Source organism: Cnephaeus nilssonii (assembly GCF_951640355.1).
Source record: "Cnephaeus nilssonii genome assembly, chromosome: 12".
In the NCBI taxonomy this organism is placed as follows: Eukaryota; Metazoa; Chordata; class Mammalia; order Chiroptera; family Vespertilionidae; genus Cnephaeus; species Cnephaeus nilssonii.
The window spans coordinates 13,916,274-13,939,117 of record NC_137083.1 but is presented as its reverse complement, the minus strand read 5'-3'; the positions used below and the strand labels follow the sequence as shown (position 1 = coordinate 13,939,117).

At 42.9% G+C, this 22,844-nt stretch overlaps 1 protein-coding gene across 5 annotated transcripts in view; it reads right to left on the bottom strand.

Annotated features, from left to right (window-relative positions):
* RAPGEF5 (Rap guanine nucleotide exchange factor 5) overlaps nucleotides 1–22,844 on the bottom strand; it is a 199,450-nt gene that overhangs the window by 41,002 nt on the left and 135,604 nt on the right. For 3 of the 5 annotated variants that reach the window (XM_079786281.1, XM_079786283.1, XM_079786285.1), the window contains 4 exons: nucleotides 22,395–22,507; nucleotides 21,867–21,955; nucleotides 4,864–4,942; nucleotides 590–734 (listed from right to left, as the gene is read on the bottom strand). In XM_079786281.1, coding sequence (XP_079642407.1) covers nucleotides 590–734; nucleotides 4,864–4,942; nucleotides 21,867–21,955; nucleotides 22,395–22,507 — 426 coding nt within the window. The remainder of the gene's footprint in view (nucleotides 1–589; nucleotides 735–4,863; nucleotides 4,943–21,866; nucleotides 21,956–22,394; nucleotides 22,508–22,844) is intronic. The other 2 variants (XM_079786284.1, XM_079786282.1) reach the window with 1 other exon arrangement.

Below are 22,844 nucleotides of genomic sequence, written 5' to 3'. Positions count from 1 at the left end.
AGCACCTACAAATCACCTCCAGAGAGTGATCTGTGTTGAAAAGATGTTGCAGCCTATTACTGATTAGAAAAATATATCAGTTTATCTAATTCCAAATGTAAATCTAGGTTAGCATCTATCCTATAAGCTATTATTACTTAAAATTCTCAAAATATGCCATATCCTCAAAAAGTTTCATAATGTATATATTGGGAATATAGTTTTTAAATGGTCATGTTTTATCCAAATATTGTATATATGAGACGGGTTAGTTCGAATTTATAATAAATCCCAATATATGAAATACTATTAAGTTTTGAAGTATGTTTTATTTTACCTTCCTTAATTATTTCATTTGCAATCAAACTTCCCATGACTTGTATAAGGTAACATTAAGTTAGTGAATGTAAAATTTGCTCTCTACATTTTTTCACAATGAATCAACATTTTAAAAATTCTATCTATGTATGGAATATCAGGCCTTTGAAGTCAAAACAAATGAACACTTTGTTCAAATCACGACTATAACTTACAAAGGAGTTTTTCAAACGCAAACTAAAAATAAAATCAGTCATCCGGCATCAAGGAATAGCTGGCAGCTTCCCATTACCTTTAAGAACATTTTGGAGTGTTCATCTTCGTGTAGCCAGTCTTTGTACAGAGAAATCCACTGGGAGACAAGATGCAAGACTTTACGTTTCCGACAAGGAACATCTGAGTTTTCTTCTTTGCCTTGATACTTCTTGGCAGAATAGGTGCAAGTGGTTAAGAAAGAATATTGCCTTGTTGAAAATAAAAGTATTCTTATGAAGCATATTTTCTAAAGAATCTACAGGTATCTAAGCAAGGAAGAAAAGAATATCTGTAGAGAGACCAAAAGGTGTATATTGCAAAGAGCAAAAGTAAAGCCAGGAAAATGACTCACACACACTCGGAGACAGGCCATGCAAGTGAGGGCTAGATGATGCCACTGTCAGCTGCTGACTTGGTTCGGTAGGCGGCACAGGCTAATGTCACCTCAAAGAGATGCGAGGTGGCCCATTAATTTCAAGGGTGGCTCCAAGGGATCTGGCCACACCGTTCCCATGAGAGTTAGGAGAGAGCGAGGCCACATATCCTTTGCTCCTAAGAAAGTCACATTCTGTAAAACCAGTTACTTCTAAAGTAGCCCCAAATGAGCACAGATTTCTGAAGCATAATTTGTGACATGTTTCCAATGCCCACCCCTATGAATTTACTTGAAGTAAAAAGGGACTGGATAAATGTGCAAACATAAATAAAAAGGACTGCTAATTTTAACTTTCACTGGAATAAAGAAAAGAAAATATGAATGCTTTAATCATTGAGGATAGTTAATGAAATTATTTACATATCCATTTAATGGGCTATTCTGCAGCCATAAAACTGATAGCCCAGCAGTACATTTACTGACAGAGAACATCCCAGCATATCGTTAAGTAGGAGAATAAGAAAAGGGCATGTTAGGATGATCCATTTCCATTAACTATGCTCATTTATACGAATAATTCCATTACCTGGAAAGATATACTGACAGTTAACAGTGGCTTCTCAAGGTAATGAAATTTCAGAACACATGAATTACTATACTTATAAGTGTGTTTTCTAATTCGTATACAATGACCACGTGTTAACAATGTTGTTAAATTGTTAAAAACGCCCTAGCTGGTTTGGCTGAGTGAATAGAGTGTTGGCCTGAAGACTGAAGGGTCCCAGGTTCTATTCTGGTCAAGGGCACATGCCCGGGTTGCAGGCTCGATCCCCAGTAGGGGGCGTGCAGGAGGCAGCCAACCAATGATTCTCTTTCATCATTGATGTTCCTCTCTCTCTCTCTCTCTCTCTCTCTCCTCTCTCTCTCTCTCTCTCTCTCTCTCTCTTCCCCTCCCTCCTTCCCTATCTCTGAAATCAATAAAAATATATTTTTAAAAATTATTAAAAATAATAACCTCAAAGGCAACATGCTGAAAGCCCGAGGAATGAGACAGAAGCTTGGTGTTTTCCAAATGAACCTAGTGTTTTTGTTTGCAAAATTATGATTTCTGAGTCTCCTGGACACATTGGAAGGTTCACTAGGAATAGGAAATGCTAAGATACAACACACAGGTAGGCTTTGGAGTTGATGGACAGGTGTCTATAGTCCTTAAGGCTGATACATAATTGCAAAAGAGAAACAGATTCTATATCAGGCTTTGTACATATTTTAAAACATAATTCAGTCACTGTCCCCGAACCTGCAAAAATACATTATGACCAACTGATTTCTTTAATTTCCACTAGTGACATAAACTCAGGCAAACATGCAAAGGCTGGTAAAATATCCATTTCGTCTAGCTTTTCTCTTGAAAGGCAAAATATAAAGATTTATCCCACTTATGCAAATTCCCTTTTCTCCTTTTCCTGTAACTATCATGACTTGACTACTATGAAGAAAAAAAAATCTGGAAAATTAAGAAATACTAAACTTCTTTCTTTTAGTTCAAGAGGTAAGCTTTTTATTATGGCTGCATATACATTCTACAATTATGGGCCTGGAGGTTAAAGCAATTTTGAGAACTGAAATTTCATTCATCGTTATCGCCATTTATCTGCTTCATCATGTTCTCTACCCTACAAGATGCACTTTAAAAATATTTACTGGTTAAATTTACGTTCATATTATTCTGGTTTTCTGGTATCAGGACATATTCAAATGTATGTTCACACATTTTGCTCATGCTAAATTATATTAACTTATAATTTAGCCGGGTGTGGGGAGAGAAATAGTGGGAAGGTATTCAGTGTATAGCAGTGAACATTAGCCCACCTGGGCTGTGAGCTTAAATAATGCTCTTTATGGTGATAAAAGTGAAAGGTCTTAAATTATATTGCAATAAAAGTATCCACCTTAGATATCCCAACACAGTAGAAGTGGCTCTAACCTATAAATAATATTCAAAAAAACAATGGGGGAAAACAAAAAAAAATAATTTGGGCCATTCTTTAGAATGTGATAGCAGTAGGGTATAAAAGATATCTTCACTAAAATATACTCCAAACTATCTCAGATTAAATATAGATACCAAATTTTTGTTTGTGATTTGCATTATTTCATAAAAGGCAGAGGTTGTAAATATATCAAAATAGTCATGTAAAAAGATTCTTGGCTTAAAATGTTCTGGATTTCACGGGTTTTGATGATTACTAAAAAAGCTGCTAAGAAATTGAACTACATTTATGTATAAGATGTCTTAGTCAAAGACCCAAAACATGTTTACCAGCAAGCAAAGTTTTAGAGATTCTTTAGGGAAATTTTATGAGGCATTAAATTACTCAGTGGTAATCACAAATTATTCTAGGATCATATTTAAAAATAATCGTTTGCCCTGGCCGGTTTGGCTTAGTGGATAGAGCGTCGGCCTGGGGACTGAAGGGTCTCAGGTTCGATTCCGGTCAAGGGCATGTACCTTGGTTGCAAGCACATCCCCAATGGGGGGTGTGCAGGAAGCAGCTGATCGATGCTTCTCTCTCATCGATGTTTCTGACTCTCTATCCCTCTCCCTTCCTCTCTGTAAAAAAAAAATCAATAAAAATATATTTAAAAAAATAATAATTGTTGGAAGGCACGTAACGTCTATAAAACAAACTATTAGTTAAGGAATGGTAATTCTTTTGGAAATATGCTAGCATTAAAATATAGACGAAGTCAGCTCATAGATATTATTTCAAAACACTTTTAAAGAAGGAGAAATGGAAAATCTTGTAATTATTGCTAATTTTTTTAGTTAACACCCCACTTGGAAGCTGTGGAAGAAATCTGTTTTTGAAATTTTCCAAATTCAAAACTATGTCTCAAGACCAGTTTTATGAACTGGTTCTGAGAAGTTTTGTGATCTCTACAGTGGCCACACGATGTAGTAAAGCACTAAAACGTTTCTAGCTTATATATTTTTAAGAGAGACTATGCCCTCTATAAAGTTTTAAAGTATTATTTTAAGCAAAAAATGCTAACATGGAGGAGAAATGTAACTATTTAACAGGAAAGACCATTCCTAGGGCTCAATAAAATGTAGGTAAATGCAAAAAAAAAATAAATAAATAAAACAAAAAACCCATCTTTCTAACGCCTTTCACGTGGGCTCGAGTGGAATCTTCAGTTTGGCCGAATAAAACCCCAACAGCTACCAGCTACCTGAATGCTCCTGCAGCATCCCTCCTTCAACACCGAGGCAAGGAGCGTGTCTGGGGAACCGAGGCAGTTTTCCTGGCTTGGCTCTTTGGCCTTTCATCTGTTGCGTCTCTTCTACTCGGTGCATAAACCATAAAGCTCCCTACACTGGCCATTACCCTTCTCATCACACCCATCCTTCTGGGAGAGCATGCCGTGACAAAGCTCTGAAAAGACGAGGGGTGGCTCCGGGGGGTAGTTTAGACCTCCCAGGTGAGGGGATGGCTGGCCTCGCCCAGGACACTTGCCCAGAAACACGATCGCACACACGCACACGTTCCCCGCCACGTGGTCCGGCCCTGACTGAGGGATTGCCTTGTGAATTCACATACAGCCAGTTCACTCGACCCCCGGGGCTTACCCAGGAGGCCACATTTGCCTCCAGATGTGTCAAGTCTTGAGACATAGGGATGAAGAAGAAAACAATAACGAACAGTACGATTTCGAATGGGAAAAAGGCAGCTGCGTTTCCAGCCCCCCCCTCCCCCCCCCGGTCTATTCTGTCTCATTTCATCTTTTGCCTTGGCTGTCGTCACATTAATAGGGAGCATAGCCGTCCCCGACTGGGGGTCGAGTAAATGAAGAAAGGCAGTTAATCCCTAAATGCGAGCCATCTGCCTGCGAGGGGGGCGGCGCAGCCCCCCGAAGCTGATGAAGGATATTGTCTCAGCAGCGCCTGGCACAAGTCGTCCGTGGTCATGAAGACGGTGTACGTGAGGAGGAAGTCATCCAGGAGGGTCTCTGCAAGGAAAGAAGCACCAGCACTAGGTAAGCAGAGCTGAGAGGAGGAGGACGACGGAATGCTGGAGGGTGTGAGGGGCTAGGAGGGAGCATTTTAGCCACAAAAGAGATTATTTATTCAAGTTAAGATTCTTAAAACTCCTCACACAAAATACTTCAAGTGGTGTGACATTTTTATTGCAAGACTCTAAACATACAACTTTTGTCATCTTCCCCCCCCCTCTACCCCTAAAACAGCATTTATATTTGTGGGTAAAGATGTTATGGAAAACCAGTGCATAAATCATGTGCTTTTAGAATAAAATTCTACAATATTTCTGAGGTATACACTCCAGTCCTACAGGGAATGAAGCGGAGTGTCCTAATAAATGAAGGCTTTCTAAAGCCATCCACCTAAGTCTAGGGCAAGAAGGACGGTAATAAAACCCAGAGGACATGTATCGGGTTCCAAGGGCGTTCGCCTTATCTCTCAAATGTATCTGTAAGAAGCTGGGAAAGTGGCGAGTGATTTTCTTATTGCTGTGAAGACAGACAGAGCTGAGTCCTTGCTCCGTCCTAATTCCTCTTCCACCTCCTTAACCAACAAGAATGGGCTCCCTTTTCATCACCTCTTTGCCTTGGGAGTTCTTTGAAAAGCCCAGCTCACATATAACATGGAACTGCTGACCCGGCAAATGTGACCTCGAATGCAACTTCCAAACGGACAGAAAAGATTATATGCAGAATACAAAGTAGAGCTTCTGCCCTAAGTCTTTATCTAACCTCCTTAACTTGAGATTCATTTTACTAGACAATTTCATTTTACATTCTGGACATCAACCTTTCAGTTATTTGAAATAGTAATAACTATATGAATAGTGGGCTTGGTGTATACTCAAGAGTATCTGTGATCTCCAAAGTCTATCCACTAAAGATGTGGAGACAGAAAGATTTGTCCAGGACAGAACTTTAGAGATACACGCTGAGACTGGAAAAATTCCAGAATCTTTAGAAACAACCAGTACCATTCACTTTAAAAGGTTAGGATCACAACCCTCTGCTGAAAGAGGTTGTGGAGGGCACCTGCAGGCCTAGTCAGCTGCAGGGCTTCAATTATTTCCACGCTCTGCTTATGTTGCAGAGTGTCAACAGTAACCCTGATCCACACAGGTCGGGGCTGCAAATGGTAATGCTCAACCACAACAACACAAGAAGGGAACTTTTCCAAATACATTTATTTATTTTCGGTAACAATATTCCTTCTTCAAAAATAAACTTGACAAATGGCACCTACAATGTAAAAGAAGCCGACACTTAGGAAGTATCTCACTGTAACATGTTGTAGACAGTCACCGGCCTAACTTACTTGATGGCAAAAGCAAGTTCTCAAGCAGCTGTGCCTGGGCCTTGCCGAGCATGGGGTAAGTCCAGTACGAGAAGACGCTGGGAATGTGTCTGAGTGGACGATTTAATGTGAGGGGAGAGGCCCAGCCTGCATTCACAGGAGAGCGAGGGGCTTCCTACTGGAGCCCCTGTTTACAAGAGCCTTACATCTGCACAAAAAGGCAGGGGAAGCTTCGTTCGGAGATCTGCCCCCAAAGCCGTTAAACTGGCAGCAAAAAATACATCACTGGTCGCCCTAATAAAAAAGTGTGGAATATACATTTGAAACTTTATGTGTCTCTCATTCAGGTTTTTAAATAGTTTAAAGTCCAACGATGGCATACTGTCTGAATCCCTAGGATATTTTAAAGAGGAATGCTCACCCACAACATTTTTCTGTACTAAATATACCTAGTAATTGATGAAAATCCTTAACTTCTCTTGTCTGATTAGAAATTGAAAAAATTTTTTCTTTTTTTTTTTTTGCATTCAATGGTAGATACAGGCAGCAAGGACGAGAGAGAGCCTAGAATCTGCCTTAGATTGGGGCCAAACACGGACAGAAACCACTGCGTGACGGAGCTGAGACCCTTACCCTGCCAGCATTTCAAATGCTGGACATTCAGGTTCAGGCTCTTTGGGGGTGATCTTACACTTAGCTCACTGAATTAGGTTGCAAGGAGTCTCTAATCAGGATTTACTCCATTAGGAGTCGAGATGAAGAAGAACACCATTAACTTTGACATAACCAGTCTTTCCTTTCTGGAACAGCCTTAGGTAATGAGCTGAGCGACTGTGAGTCTGGTTGGATGCTGGCAAAACAACCTGACATTCGGTTCAATTAATCAGCTCGCATATGACAATATTTTGTTAAGGGCTTTGACCCAGAAATGCTTATTTCCCCAAAGTTACTACCATATTAAATATTCAAGGCATTTGCCTAATTATCTCTCTGCCATAGAAATATTAATGAAATAAAACAATAAGGCTACATAAAAACATCTCCAGCTAAAATCCTAATGAATAGAATAGCTAAAAGTTGTAAAGAATAGAACAGATTCCCAATAGTCTTGAATTTCTCTCTATTTAATTAGCATATTGTTCTGAAATTTTTCTATATATAAAGAGCTTTCCTTTATTCTTTTTCAGCACTGGTATTTTTTTTTTCCTGCACATGAAAGTAATTGAGTGATATAATCAAAATGACACACTTCAAGTAAAAGTGCATTTTATAATAGCCATGCTTCAAAAAAGGCTGTCCCATTGGTACTTAAAGATATTTTTAGAACCACAATAGCTATATAAATGATCCCCTGAAGACTATTAGAAAACAATAGCCATTTAGAAAGACTAGCAAATCCATTGGCATCCACATTAACTCTATAATTATCTATTACATTCTATAGCGCTTAATTAATAGTAATTTAAGACCAGGCAAAAAAGCACCTTTGTGTATAAAGGCATCTTTCATTAAAACAAATTCCTAGTTGCCATATGCACTAACATTCTTATAAAAAGATGTATTCACTTTGATTTCTAACTCTGTGAATACCTAGGTATCAATATACAAAAAACCTTTACTTTAAAATTCTATTCATTAAATCAATCACTAAATCTAATTCCAAGTTCTTGGCTCATCACTGACAAAACTATTCAGCCATTCTTTTGGGAATATCCCGTACTCAAAAATAAAAGAATATTTTTTAGTAGCTTTTTAAAATACAGGAAGTACTCTTACATTCAAAAAGTAACATGCTAATGGCAATCAAAACTGGAAGGCAGCCCGGCTGGCGTTGCTCAGTGGTTGAGCGTCGACCTACGAACCAGGAGTTGGTCACTATTTGATTCCAGTAAAGGGCACATGCCTGGGTTGAGGGCTCAATCCCCAGTAGGGGGCGTGTGGGAGGCAGCCAATCAATGATTCTCTCTCATCATTGATGTTTCTATCTCTCTCTCCCTCTCCCTTCCTCTCTGAAAGGAAATAGTATTACAGTTTTAAGTACTGTGTAATAACCTGAAATAAAATATATCAATGTGTAGTTAAAACTGGAGTGTTGGTAGAAGGAGCGCTAAAATTCATGTCTGTAATTAGCCCCAATGATGTTAATACAGGGCTCTTCCTAGCATCTGTTTTCATTTTAAGGCATAAGAACTGGCTATTTTTATTTGGTTTTACTTGAATGCATTTTTCTTTTATGTATAAATTAAAATATTTTCTCAGTCTCATTTTGAGTGTATCAAGCATTAATAATTTCCATTTTATTTCTGCAAAACATAAGCGTTTCTAGAGCCTCCTGGATGTGTATCATGGAGGAAAAGTAATTGATTTGGTACAGACCCTTTTTGTAATCAAATTATAGAGGCGCTGTGCTAAATGTTTCCAAGAGGTCTAAGCTTAATGCTTTTTTTTTTTTTTTTTTTTTTTGGGTAAAACAAGAAAAAAAAAACCACATAAAAACAAACCTTGAAGCCTAAAAATCACAAGGAGTATAGGGTTACTTAGGAGCAATTAGAGAAAACTACCTCAGTTATTTTTCAACACTCATATGCAAAATGCACTGCAATAATGAAACCACTCATCTGTTAAAGTGAATTACCAAATGAAAAGAATTTTGACAGACAACTGCCTATAGTGGACATTTAATCTAAGTAAGGTAATGTGAATATTCGACATTTCTGTACTAACTCATATTCCCTAACGTACCGTTAGCAGTTTTGTGTCACCTGTATTTCTACCTCAGATGCAATGGAATGTCAGGCACTCTAAAATATGTTCTACTTAACCTTTATTTCAAGGAGACAAGAAAAGCTTTGTACTTGAAAGGGCCCATTTCTGGCCCTGGAATGTCACAACTTACCATTATTTTTTGAGGAGCAGTGCCAACATGTACCATGTAATTTGATAAGTGCACTCACACGCGCGCACACGCACACACAAACTTTCAGGTTCATGTTTGAATCGTAGGTAGGTTACAGCCATGCTTCTTTCTCAATGCCTTGGTCCACAGAACAACTGTGAAACAGCCATGGGAGAGATCACATGGTATGACAAGAAGTCAAGCTAGGAAAGTAGGTTGGAATAAATTCCCAGAGGGACTTTGAGCACCAGACTAAGGAGCCTGGAGCACCTTCTACAGGAAAAGGGGAGATTTTCAAAATGAAGAGTGACAAGAGACACAGACTATGCTTGCTGCACCAGGGAAGTCAGACTGGGTAAGGAAGAAGGATGTGTTTACTTTCAAACTCCTTGAGCTTGAGTTCCATGGGTTTAAGTGACGCTTTTGAGCAAAAGCCTCAGAGATGAGAGCTTGCTAAAGAGGGCTGGATGAGTATGGGCGCTACTGTGGAAGATGGCTGAGACCAACATGAATTCTCAGACACAGTCCTGGAAAGGTGTCAGCAGGGGTCTGAGGGTTGAGCTGGGTTGTATGTTCACATTTGGGCAATAGTAAGAGAAAGATGAGTTAAGGCAGGGGAAAGAGAAGGGAGATATAGGAGAATTGGGAGATACAAATGTAATAGAAGCCAACAAGAAAGGATTAGAAAAGAGAGCAGATTTTAAGTGTCAAAAAAGTGGCTGGAAGGAGGTTCATGAGCCTGGGCGTTCAAAGGCCATCGGATCTGGTGTGTGGATGGTCCCTGGTCTGAAGGTTTTAGAGCAATGCCCCTGAGTAAGTGGTAGGGGCATACTCTTGTTAGACTAAAAGGGACAAAGGCTATTCTGATAATCAGCTCTCATACCATCTATCACACTGTTTTCCCCCAAAGACTCCTACTGCAGTTGTATAGCTCACTGATTAGTAACAGCAGTTGCTCTCACAAATGAGGCAGGAGGAAAAATTTCTTCATGATCAATGCAAGTATCATTTTATTTAACAGTATAGATTGGAACATGGGAATCGTCATGGGTATGTGGCCTTCAATACAATCTGCCAGCATCTACCAACAAAAATTAATATCCGGTTGTGAGATTCACTCAGTTGAACATAATTGACCTCTCTGGGTTGCTCCATCTTGTATGATTAATATCACATAATGCATTCTTGTGATATAAACTGTGTTCCTAAGAGCTGGCCAATTAAACATTCTAAAACTTGATGTAATAAGTAAAAAAGAATTTTAACATTAAACCTTAAATTAGAAGTCTGGGGCATGGTTATTTCAAACAATAACTCTAATACTATTAGAATCAACTTAGAACGAGGTATGATATTTTATCTCCCAAGCACCAAGAAGAATCTCTGCTATCAGCTTTCTTTCAAAACTAGAAATATATCACAATTCAGAAAGTTTCCCACTCCCCCAGATTGTTGTGAATCATTAGCACCGAGTTTCAGAGAAGCAAATTTTTATTTATTTATTTTTGTTTCTGGTTAACAGAAATTCTAGGGATACTAGAACTTCTAGAGAAGTTATTTTCTTTAAGGTTTAGCAGCTGACGATTTTAAAGCTAAGAATCAGCACGATAGCTAGATATATTAAAGATAAAAAGATATTGCACAAACTTACTAATTTAAAGTAAATGCAACTAAACACAACTAACGCTCTTTCTAAACAATCTGGCGCAAGATCTTCCACACGCTGAAAGCTTCCAATACGGGAAAATTTACTTTAGTGTATTTCCTATGCTTAAAAGTACTCATGGGATAAATATTTCAACCAGTGGCTGACAGCAGGCACGCCTTTGTGTTCTGGTTTCCAGAACAGTCATTGGAGTCTTCATCAATAACACAGAGCTGCCTCCTTTCTCACACAGGTGGAAGGGAGACGTGGTTTAGGGTCACAAAGAAAGGCTGGGCCCCAACCGAAGACCTATTACTTACAGTTGAGCACGGTGCTCTCTGTTCTGAAGAAGACAAAGTTGTAAGATATGGTCTCGGTGAGGGCATGTGCTGGGGATTAGGGGAGGCTGGGGGGAGGTCAATGGGGAAAAAAAGGAGACATATGTACTACTATTTATAATACTTTAAACAATAATAATAAAAAATAGAAAAAAAAAAGATAAGGTCTCAACTTCTGTAGGGGTTTGGCATCTGACAGGTGAGATCATTAAAGAACCACCTAAGGCAGCTACAGACCCAGGCTGATAAACATCCCATTCATGCGAATGTCTGCGCAAACCTCCACATGCCACTCCTGCCTACCACACCTATTCTTACTGTGCACCGGGAAGCCAGGCGTGGCTTTGGTGGGCAATGAGGCAAGTAGGAAAGGGAACACAGTAGCTACTTAAAGCCACTACTTAAATGACCACTACTGTGTTCTGTACCAGAGCTTTACCCCCTGGTCTGCGCTCTCCATATCCACCCTAGGAGGGTCGGCCTTCTATTATTCTCTTTTGTGATGATGACACTGAGACTGAGATCCATAAGGGGGATAATCACCGAGTTACTACAGATCAATGTTGGATGGTGCCTAGGTCCCAAGGTCTGACTCTCTCCCTGTGGGAACCAGGTCAGGGTCCCCAGATAGTCAAGGCCAATGGGAGCACAGGGGCCTTGTGGTCAATACAGCAGAATGGCCAAGGCCGCTCTGAGCAAGAGCCTAATTGGGGTGCCCAAGGCCAAGATGCCATAAGCGGGTTTAAGGACACATGGTACCCTGTGCCCTTCTGTAGCCAAAATATGATTGATGTCACTGCTGGCAACTAGCCTTCTTTGTCTCTGGAGTAATACACAAGTTACTGACCAGCTAGTGTGCTGGAGTGAGAAGAAGCAGAGGCAGTAGGCACAGAGAACGTAGCTCCTGTGTGTGCAGGAGAGAGGAGAGCTCAGATGGAGCTGAGAGCTGGTACTGCTACGATGTAAGGCCAAGAGCGCATAGAGAGCTCAGATATAGCTACTGTGTTACCCAGCCAGTGTGCTGGGCAGGGGAGACGGGAGAAGCTGCTGAGCCAGAGAGGTTGGAGGGAAGGCTGAGGCGCTATGTAAAGCTGGGGGTCCAGAGGCAGCGTGCGGCTGCTCAGATAATAACCGTGGGTACAGAGACTGATGCTGCTTTATGGGAAAGATATGTATTTACCAACCAGTGTCTGGCTGCCTGCCTGTATGGACTTTGCTGTGAAGAATCGTCTTTTCTGATGGCTATGTGGCGGCCACTGGATTCTGCAATAAATACTCATTCTTATATACCCACTAGAGGCCCGATGCATAAAATTCGTGCAAGGGTAGGCCTTCGCAGCCCCGGATGCCTCGTGGCGGTGACACCGGCTCTGGCTGCATCACAGCTCTGCCGCCCCCCCCTCCCCCCCCGCCTGCCTTGGCCTGGCACTGCCCACGTCCGCCGCCACACACCCCTGGTTCCTTGGTTCCGTGGAGCACACCCCGCCACCCCCGATCCATCACCCCACAGAGGGTGGCCTGGGCCTCCCTCTTTGGGGCGATCATGTAGCCCCATCCCCCAATTAATTGATCGCCCGACTGGCCAGTGGCCTGGGCCCCTTTGCAGGGCGATCATGGGGCGATGGCCGGGGCCCCGACCAATTGCATCGCACCCGCCTTAGCTGGTCTGGCGCCACTGGGTGTCACAGTGTGGTTGTCTGGACGGTTGTTCTGCTGTTCTGCTGTTGGGTTGATTTGCATATTACGCTTTTATTATTATAGCAACCTCTCATGGCTTCTCCTTCTAAGACCCGGCGTCCTAGGAGGTCCAGCCCCAGGCAGAGGGGCTCAGAGCTAACACTTGTTACTAGTGAGCAGAGGATAAAGGAGGAACTTGGACTAAGTTCCCAACAGTTAGTACAGTGGGCAGGGTTCTAGAAGGACCTGCCCTGGCATAGTCGGGAAAAAATTAGAAAAATATATGGACTCAGAACAACTCAGAGCAGCAGTGCTGAGCAGTGCTCCTGCTGTCTCTGACACTCCCTCTCCCTTCCTCTCTGAAATCAATAAAAAAGTTAGAAGATTCACTAAGTATAAAAAAGTTAGAAGATTCAGCCGAAACCGGTTTGGCTCAGTGGATAGAGCGTCGGCCTGCGGACTCATGGGTCCCGGGTTCGATTCCGGTCAAGGGCATGTACCTTGGTTGCGGGCACATCCCCAGTAGGGGGTGTGCAGGAGGCAGCTGATCGATGTTTCTCTCTCATCGATGTTTCTGACTCTCTATCCCTCTCTCTTCCTCTCTGTAAAAAATCAATAAAAATATATATATATAAAAAGAGAAAGCTTTACTTTAAAAAAAAAAAAAAGTTAGAAGATTCGCCAAGTATCCTGTATACCCAGAACAAATAAGAACAGTAACTTTAAAATAGAAAAGGATACAGAATTGCTCTAAAAATAATTTTCTGTTCACTATTTAGGTTATAACAAGATATTTTAGTTTTCCCCATGTTCTGCTCAGCCACATTTAACAATTCTAAGTTCATGTTTGTTTCTGAGGTTTGGGGGAGGTAGTGGGGGGAGGGGGGGCAGGGAGAGGATTGCCAGCCAAGTAGCTGCCTTAAGTAGAAGGCAGAACGCTGCAACCGAACGAAAAGAATGGTTTCAATTATAGAGCAAGAAAGCCCCGAGGGCAGAAAATGAAGATAATGGGAAATGGGAGGGAAGGTTATAATGAGAAGACTGTGAAATGAGGAAAAGCTCAATTACAGGTATGTTACAGGCAAAGATCCCCCCCACTCACAGAATGTCCCTTTCAGACATGTGCTTGTCAATTACAGCAATTCGGTGGCAAGGCACCCCTTAAATGAAGCAATAATTTGCCTGAAACATGCTGTGAAAGATTAACACGCAGTGATTATAATCAACAAATTGCCATCCACTAACATTCTTTCCTCACACGGGTAAGACTGTCTGAAGTACACACTTGTACACTGAAAAATCACTTTTTTTTTCCATTTTCTGATAGGATGCTCAATTTTGCTTGAGGAAAATGTCACAGCATTTAAAAATACAGACAAGGACATCTGATGGTCTCACTTTAAATCCATCAACTGTGTGGGGAGGTGCCCTGAGATCTCTGAGAGACAGAGAGGGAGAAGAGTGTTTTCATCCTTTGACATTATCTTCAACGGTCTCGAGTAATTCCAGGCACTGATGTTACAGTAAAACTATGGTTTCCCTAAAATCACTAGATTGTTAAACTCACTGTTGAACATAATATCTTGTCTCCATGGATTTCAGAATCTGTTGCTCCTTTCAATTTGCTGCTCCCCAAATGCCTGCCTTACATCACACCTTTAAGCAAGTTTCTGGGAATGAGGCTGGACGCTGAGAAAATCACAAGTGTATCATCTACTAAAGTACAATTATTGTGACAATAGACCCAAACTCACTTAGAAAATATGATACATTTAAAAACTTTAAGATTTGAGAACAGCATTTTCTTGTTAAAGGAACAAAAATCAATTTTTTTCTTTTAAAATAATACAGACAACACAAAAAGAAAAAATTTACAAGAACAAATATTGGCACCAAACTGCTGGGAACCTGCTGTAGAGATTACAGAACTATAGATGGAAAAGAAACGGACATAGCAACCTTCATTCTTAAAGGGCGGAGATTAGGGAGACAGATTTAAAAATAAAACTAAACAAAGCTGTCATCTTTCTCAAATTTACTTTTATGAGGAAAACTACAGGCTATATTGAAGACTTGTGTTACAAAACAACTTTCATCCTATGACAAAGAGACAATACAGATGTAAGCCAATATCTTATTCATATAATAAAACTGACGTCCTAATAGACCTCAAATTCTATATGAACTTTGGAACTTATTAAACAGGGTCTTTATATTTTAGAATAGATTATAATTTTATATATTCTGATTTTTTAAAAGCTGACCAATCAAACACACACTTTTAGTAGCTCTCAATGTGCCAGAGTATTATATTACTTGGAATAACGTATCCTCCAGCCATTCTAAGAAATTGGAAATGTACTGAACAACAAGGAAAGAAATACCTAAGGTTTCCACAGTCATCTTTCTAAAAAGATGAGTATCAAACCGGCATTTGAGGTGGAGGGAAAGCAATTCAGGAGATGCAAATACAATGTAAATAAGAGAAAATGCGCAAATGGGTATAAGGAAGAAAGCCCATTCATGCCCAGGTCTTCCATACTGGCTGCAGTGTACACAGGGAAACCCCTATGGTCAGGGGGTTAAGAACACTGTAACTACAGAACCAGCTCAAGATGGTCCTATCTTGTTTAGTGAGATGCTGAGTTGCTTTTTGGAGAGGATATACCAAATCATGCAGCCAAAGCATGTGCAGAGGAAAGAACGTGGACCTCTAGCTGCATCTGGAACCGAAGTCTTGATCCCTGGCCCCCTTTCCTTCCCTGTCCCCCAAAAGCAAAGAACCAGGACATGACCCCAACCTGGACACCAGAACCCTGTCAGAAGCCAAGGGTCCACTGTCCAGGAAGCTCTGGTGTTGATGCCCCTTTACCATAAACGGCCAGGTGCCAAGGTCCTCCAATTAAAACTTGTCCCACCAGCATTTTCCCATGCCTGTTCCCCCATCCCCTTAAAAACCTTTAACCTAGTCCAGCAAGTGAGATGGATTTGAGGCATCATTAAGCCTCCATTCTTCTCAGTTGGTGCTTTCTCAATCAATAAACTTTTCCTTACCCCAAACTCTGAAGTCTTGAGTTTTGGCCTTTTGAAGCATCGGGCACAAGAACTTGGGTTCAGTAACATCATCATCAAGAGAACTGACTTTAGAGACACAAGCAGTCACGTGGGTACTACTTCATTTGGAACATAGTGTGAAGGAAACTTTCCAAGACCCTCTACCTCACCTCCAGGCTCCAAACAACCAGAAAGGGGTTGACAGTTTCCTTAAAAGCATTCAAAGAAGAAAATCTAAAAATTCTTGCTAAGATGCACAAGTTTTTCAAAATTCTTATAGTCAAGAGGGTTAAGATCTACTTTCTAAGGTAATTCTTGCCCCTCACATATTTCATTTCCACCTTATATCCTCTTGAAATTAATTTCCCATCGCTTTACAATACTTCAGTTTGTTTCTAGTGTGCTCTAGAGCTATACTTAACCTCTAAGTATTGGAAGAGGTCATGTGGAGTCAACATGAAAATGATGCAATTAAGAAAATGCATTGCAATGATCCATTCTCATTCCAAATGGGGACTAAACAGTCCCTGAAAAGCATCTTTATCCATTAAACATCTCCCTTTGCCCATTGGTTGTGCTGCAAGGAAAACGTCCACATTTCCATTATTAATCAGTGCATGTTAATGACCTTATGCTCCGGGTCTGTCCCGCTTCATTTCACCTTGCTTCATTACCAACAAGAGTATTAATTAACCCACAATCTCCTGGCAGTGTAAAAGCATCACTTTCCTAGCTATCATACATGATAGCACATGTTCAAAGGGGCTGTGGATAGATGAGTCCGGAAGATGAACACCTCAAATGAAATCCAAAGTCAAAATCTGACTTCTAGTCACTTCTCATGTGAATGTCCGATACAGCACCATCCGCTGAAATTAGGACCTCTTGTAACCTTCTTGAGGCAGTGAGCTCACCCATTGGCCTCTCTGCTCACAGCTGGGAACCAAGCAGCAGGTTTGTGCTGGAGATTAGATCGCTCTTAAGTGGCTACTAAAGCACCTGATTTGGGGGCATACAGCCAGAGTTGAATGGTAGGTTTTTATTTCATTTATGTCTTTCATCCATGATTCTAAGTCACTGGACAAAAATGATAAAGGAATAAAGCTAGGAATAGACCTGGGTCCATCCCCAGATTCAAATGATCACTTGATCTCTGAAACAGCTTAGTTAACTTCTTTCTTAGTTTCTCTGTCCATTAGATGAGGATAATGATCCTGTATAAGGATCTATCTAATGGAGAGGAAGTTTAATGGATTAAATGGAGTGGTGTCTTGAGTAATCTTCAAATCCTGGCTCTCAAATCTGGAAGGGAACTCAAATGTCACATGGTCTAAGTCCTCTGCTTTCACAAATGAGGCAACTGAGAAGAACATTTCTACGCAATTCCAATGATCCTATCACTTTGTCAATGCTAATTTATAAAGTCTCCCAATGCTTCATTTACAGCAAACACATTGCATTCTTCATATTAGTAATTAGGAGAGAAGCTAAGGGAACTGCCCAAAACACACACAAACCAAACCAAAAGAAACAATCCCTGGAGTACAAAGATGAGAAAGCAGAGCAGAAACCATATTTTATACACACACACACACACACACACACACACACACACACACACACACATTTGTATTAATTTCAGAGAGGAAGGGAGAGGGAGAGATAGAAACATCAATGATGAGAGAGAATCACTGATTGGCTGCCTCCTGCACGCCCCCTATTGAGGATTGAGCCCACAACCTGGGCATGTGCCCTGACTGGGAATCCAACTGTGACCTCCTGGTTCATAGGTTGATGCTCAACCACTGAGCCACCCTGGCTGGGCAGAAACCATATTCTAATGTAAGCACTTCTGCTCCAGCTCTCCCTCCCTCCACAGCACTTGGAGATCTTCACTGTCACTGCGGATAGCTGTCTCAAGCCTTTGCTCTGCCTGGAAACAGAAGGTGCCTGTCCAAGCTTTACTCAAAGTTCAGGTGGCACAATAATACTCTACAAAGCCATGAAGCTGGCGATGGAGAATGATGTTTGGACTCTATCCACAGAGGGAGAGGCTCCCATAATACACGCCAGGCACTTACACAGAGGTTGTTGCCTTGTTACAACGACATGCTCCGCCTACTAGGTGCTCAGCACACCACCAACCTGGAGGCGCCTATCACAGGCTCAAAGCAGGCTGGGGAGACATTCCCACACCGAGCATAGACTATACCAGATAACCCATGAAGTTAAAGAAAATACCAGCCATACCTTGAAGAAATCAGGTCAAGCCTAATAAGAATCAGCTGGTAGGCTCTCCCTAGTTCCCCTATCCTAGTCTCTGTTTGCTTCTTGTTCTTGGAAACCTGCAATCATAGCGCATTTTCATCAAACAGATGAATGAGGACTAGGAAACTAAAAAAGAGGGGAGCACGTCATGCATTTCCTGGTGTTTCCCTGAAGGTCCACCCATCAGACTGCAGATTTAGAGAGAAAAATCAATAAGAAGGTTTTTCTCTGTATAATCTATGTGATACGTAGTCCCCCCCCCCACTCCGCCCCTGCTTTGAAACAGACATTGTTATTCCCAGAAGCATCTCTAATAAAACACGCTTTATCCTCTCGAGGATGGGGAGAGGGCTAAAGAGAGGCAGGGACCTCTGTGGCCCTCAGTCCAGGGCGGGCTGTGGACTTGCCCTCCCTCTCTCCTGCTCTCAACTCCTCCTCTCTCTTCCTTCTTGCCTTCCTGGTCATCCTCCTGGGCTGGGAATGCCCCGGGACGCCTGCCCTACTCTGGGAAGATGAAGGATACAGCTGTTTGATTTTTCTCTAACATTCCCAATGTTTCAAGTTAGAACCTGAGCTTTGAAAGAAAAGGAAATCTTTGAAAATGGCTTCAATCACTTTCCATGATCACAAATAGATATCCAATCACCAGACTCAAATACTTGTTCCATTTTAAACAGGGAAGAATCATTCATTCATTCATTCATTCATTCATTCCTTGTGCCTGGTACAGCCGGGGAGGAAAGGTATGCACATAGGGGATTATGAAGATCAGCAGGCAAGTAAGTGCTGTGTGGATCTAATCGGTTAGGAAAAGCATTAGTAGATTGCTTTTAAGCATTTCTGATATTACTTTTGCTTTGAAAACTCAGTTTGATTTGGTGATAGAACACCATATGAATTCAGGTAGCCACAGAAACACGTTATCTCAGTAGCCCTGACATTCTCCCTTCTTTTCCATTTAATTGAGTAGACTTTTCCCCGCTTGTGCTTTAGCATCACTTAGTAACCACTTCAACTGGTCCTTTGTGATGTAGGAGGTTTCTTCCGCTTGGCCTTGCACCTACACTTTCACAACTAAGTGACTTTTGTGGAGAAGAGATGGGAAAAAATTTGCATCTCATGCTTGTTTATCTTTCCCAACCTCCAGTGGGTACAGGAATGCCAGGTCCAGAACAGGTTCATGGCAGCCACTGGGACCATTTATTTCCTCCCAGGTACCCCGTTCCTCCTCATTGCCGTCGGGCCCGGGCGGATGACTGCCATATGGCTCCACCCTGCCCCATATGGCTCCATCTCCCTAGCAGGGGCGCTCGAGAACATAAAACGCTGCTGCACACTTTTATTGCAGCCCCTTCTCATTCCCCTCCATCTGCCTTCCATATGTTTATGTGACTCTATCAGGCTCCTGCACACAGAGCCTTCTGTAATGAGGACTGCCGGCCGGACCAAGATAAAGAACTCGACTTCACCTCCCTCAGGGACAAGGAGCCTCGAGGACTTTCAATATGTGATTCCTTCAGCATTCAAACGACAGTGCGCTCATACCCGGTGTCCTGCAATTTGTACACAAAATGTATTTTCTTTCATATTTATGATCTCTTTCAATTTTATCAACAAAAGCCACATGGTGGCTCCTCTGTCGACAGCACTGTGCATGAAGTTTTGAAGAATTGCATGTGACTGTTACATGCACATCAATCTAAAGTTGACTTCCTTATTGTCATAAAATTCTCCTTTGGTCAGAGAAGTCCTTACCATTTCCCCCCTCAAGTGTCTGTAAAACAATCTGAAGTGTGTCCTTTACAAACGCTACGAAAAGGAGAAGGAATGAGGAGAGGCTGACCCCAAATGGCGTCTCCGCCTGCCCCCAGGGAGTTGCCAGTATTCTAGTCCCAACTTAGGTCAGACCACTGCCTCTAGTCCTCTGAGCATGGGGCTAAAGTGACACAGTTGATCCCAGTGTTGGTGTAATTGATAAGAAAGTGGAATAGCAGTCACCAGACACCAGGCACAACACCAGTTCCCGACAGGAGGCAACTCCTGGCGTTAGGAAGTGTAATCGGGGTGATTTCTCACTCCCAGTGTTCAACGGTGGGAACTTGTGATTGGCCATCTTTCACAGGAAACTAATGGCAACGGGAAAGAAAGAAAAAGAAATCAAGCGAGGCCTTGGGTTGGCTTTCATAATCTCTACCCTTGTCAATATGACCTGGGCACAAAGTCTTGTATTAAAGAATAAATTGTGGTGCTATTAAGAAGAAAGCATTTAATCCCCCCGAACCTCTACCCATGTTTAAAGGTGGCCTCTTCGTGGCAGGTGAGTTGCTGGTAACCTAGTCCCAACCACCTGTGAGAGGCAGTCAGGTGATCAGTACATGGGCACCCTGGCGGCTCCAGGAGGTGCTCTCTGATGAAAGGGGGACACGGGAACAGTGCTCAAACACACAGACTATTAACCGATGGGCGCACAAAAGCACCCGGCAAACGCTGCGAGACTACACTTTTCCTTTGGCTTGTTTGTGTACAAAAGACAACTACTGATTGTTTTTTGCCCAAACCTACCTGTGCAAAATAAAGTATTTATTTGAAATTTGAGATAAAACATAACATCACTGTAGGAAACCTGATTGGGTCATTTTGCTTTGTTTTCCTTACCCACCTACATATTTCACACATCCTTGTTTCTCTTAATGTCCTTTGGAATGCAACGGAGAGCCAAACATCAGTTAGGTTCAGAGGAACCTCTGGGATTCAAGGGAATTCTTGCTCCCACCTATGCTGTCATTTCACAATCCTTCCTGCCTGGAAAAACCTACGGAGCTCCTTTGTACTAAGACAACTGAAAACTGCCTCTTCCCGCTGCAGTCAATACCTGATCGCAAACTGGGGGCATCCCAGGTGCTGTGGTGGCAGCAAAAAGTGCCTTTCCGTCAGGGGATCAAGTTACCAGATTCAGGCTCTGGCCAGGGGCCTAGTCATCGGAATAATTGCTCCAGGCTGTGGAACAATTTACAAATCCGGTGAAGAGAAGCAAGTACTCACCCTCCTGTGAGAAAGAAAGTGTGGCTGGTCCTTCTGTACATGGAACAGTAGTGTTGGCAAAAGGGCAAAGGTGAAAGAGCGAAACGGGCATTTTGCTCCCCGATTAAATAGGAAAGACAAGGATTCCCATCAGTCAGACTTCAGTGAGTTGTAATTTCTGGACCGAGAGGCTGTGCGTGTCCTATTCTGCACAGCAGGGCGTGCTCCGAGCGGCGTGTAAGCCGCTTGGGAAAAGGCAGAAGTTGCTCAGCTTATAGTTGCTGAGCAGTTGCATTAACTGTTGACATTTCCCTGGGAGGCTGCTCCCCCCAGTGCAGAGCCGCCCACAGGCCAGGTGAATGCTCCTTAACCCCTCGTTGTGCCTGCATTTCTCCCCGATGAACACTGGCCTCTGGCCAACCGTCTTTAGGTAAGGTCTGGTAAAAACTGCCCAAGAAACAAGAACATCTGCCTGCGTCTCCTCTTCTTTGTACAGCTACTTCCCCGGCAGCCGCTCGGATCTCCGTGTGTCCATTTAGTGGATTTAAACAAAACGGCACGGGGCCGAGGGGGAGGGGCACGGAGCAGACGCTGGGTCAGCCCACCCCGGGGCGGCCACAGCGGGAGGCTTGCTCCTAAGGATACACAGGGACAAGGGCAGCCGCTGCTGAGCCTGCAAGCAGGAGACAGCCCGGTCTTACCTGTTTCTTTGTCCTGGACGTCTTCCAGGTGCAAGTCATTCAGAAGGTGCTCCAAGATCTTCTCGGGGGTCCCGGACACGACCACGTATCTGTCGGAGAGCAGAGAGTCCACCGAGTCATCCTCCGTGGAGGACTGCGAGCGGCTGCTCCACGCATCGTCCTCGTCCTCCTCGTCAATGTATTTGAAATAAGGCACATCGAAGGTGGGCAGGGGCAGCGGCCGGTCCGAGAGCCCCGCGCAGTCCTTCCTCTCCAAGTGCGGGTCGCGGACCCGCAGCCGGGAGCTGCCCATTGTGCCCGGCTCCTGACAAAGGCATCCCCTAAATGCTAAGAGATCTTGGCCATCTCGGGCTTTCCCTGGGAACTGAGTCCATCTGGCTGCCGAGAGCTCTGCAGTCAGCTAGAACGCTGAGAGGCGGAGAGAGAAAGGAGGGGGAGGAAAAGGAGGCAGAGGAGGGAGCGAGGGGGAGCGGGGAAGGGAGGCAGGCAGCGAGAGGGAGCGGGAGCGGAGCCTCGGAGGGAACTCACCTCCAATCGCTGTCGGCGCTGCCGCCTGGGGGGGCCGGGCCGCTGCGCTGCACTTTCCTCAGCACCAGGACGCTCTGCTCCTGCTCCCGGACTGTGGTCACCTCACCATCCTGCTTTCGTGGGGACGGGAGAAGGAAAACGGGAGAGAAAATTAAAAAGGAGCTCACGAGAGCGGCATTTTTCATGAGTTGTTTTGTGCCATAATTTCTCTAAAGATTCAGAATAAATTAGGAGGCTGGCCAAGAATCTCCCTCTTGGACAGTGTCCAGGCTCAAGTTCGACAGACACAGAAAGCATGAGGGAGACAGAACTACTTTGAAGTGTTTTCATGTCACGAGCCCTTTGGGTCTCAGGGAACTCCTGCGGCGGCGGCAGGTAGAGTTAAGTGAGAAGATGACCTTTGTGCATGGGGGCAGAAAAGGGGCTAAAAAAATAAAGCAAGTAGAAAAC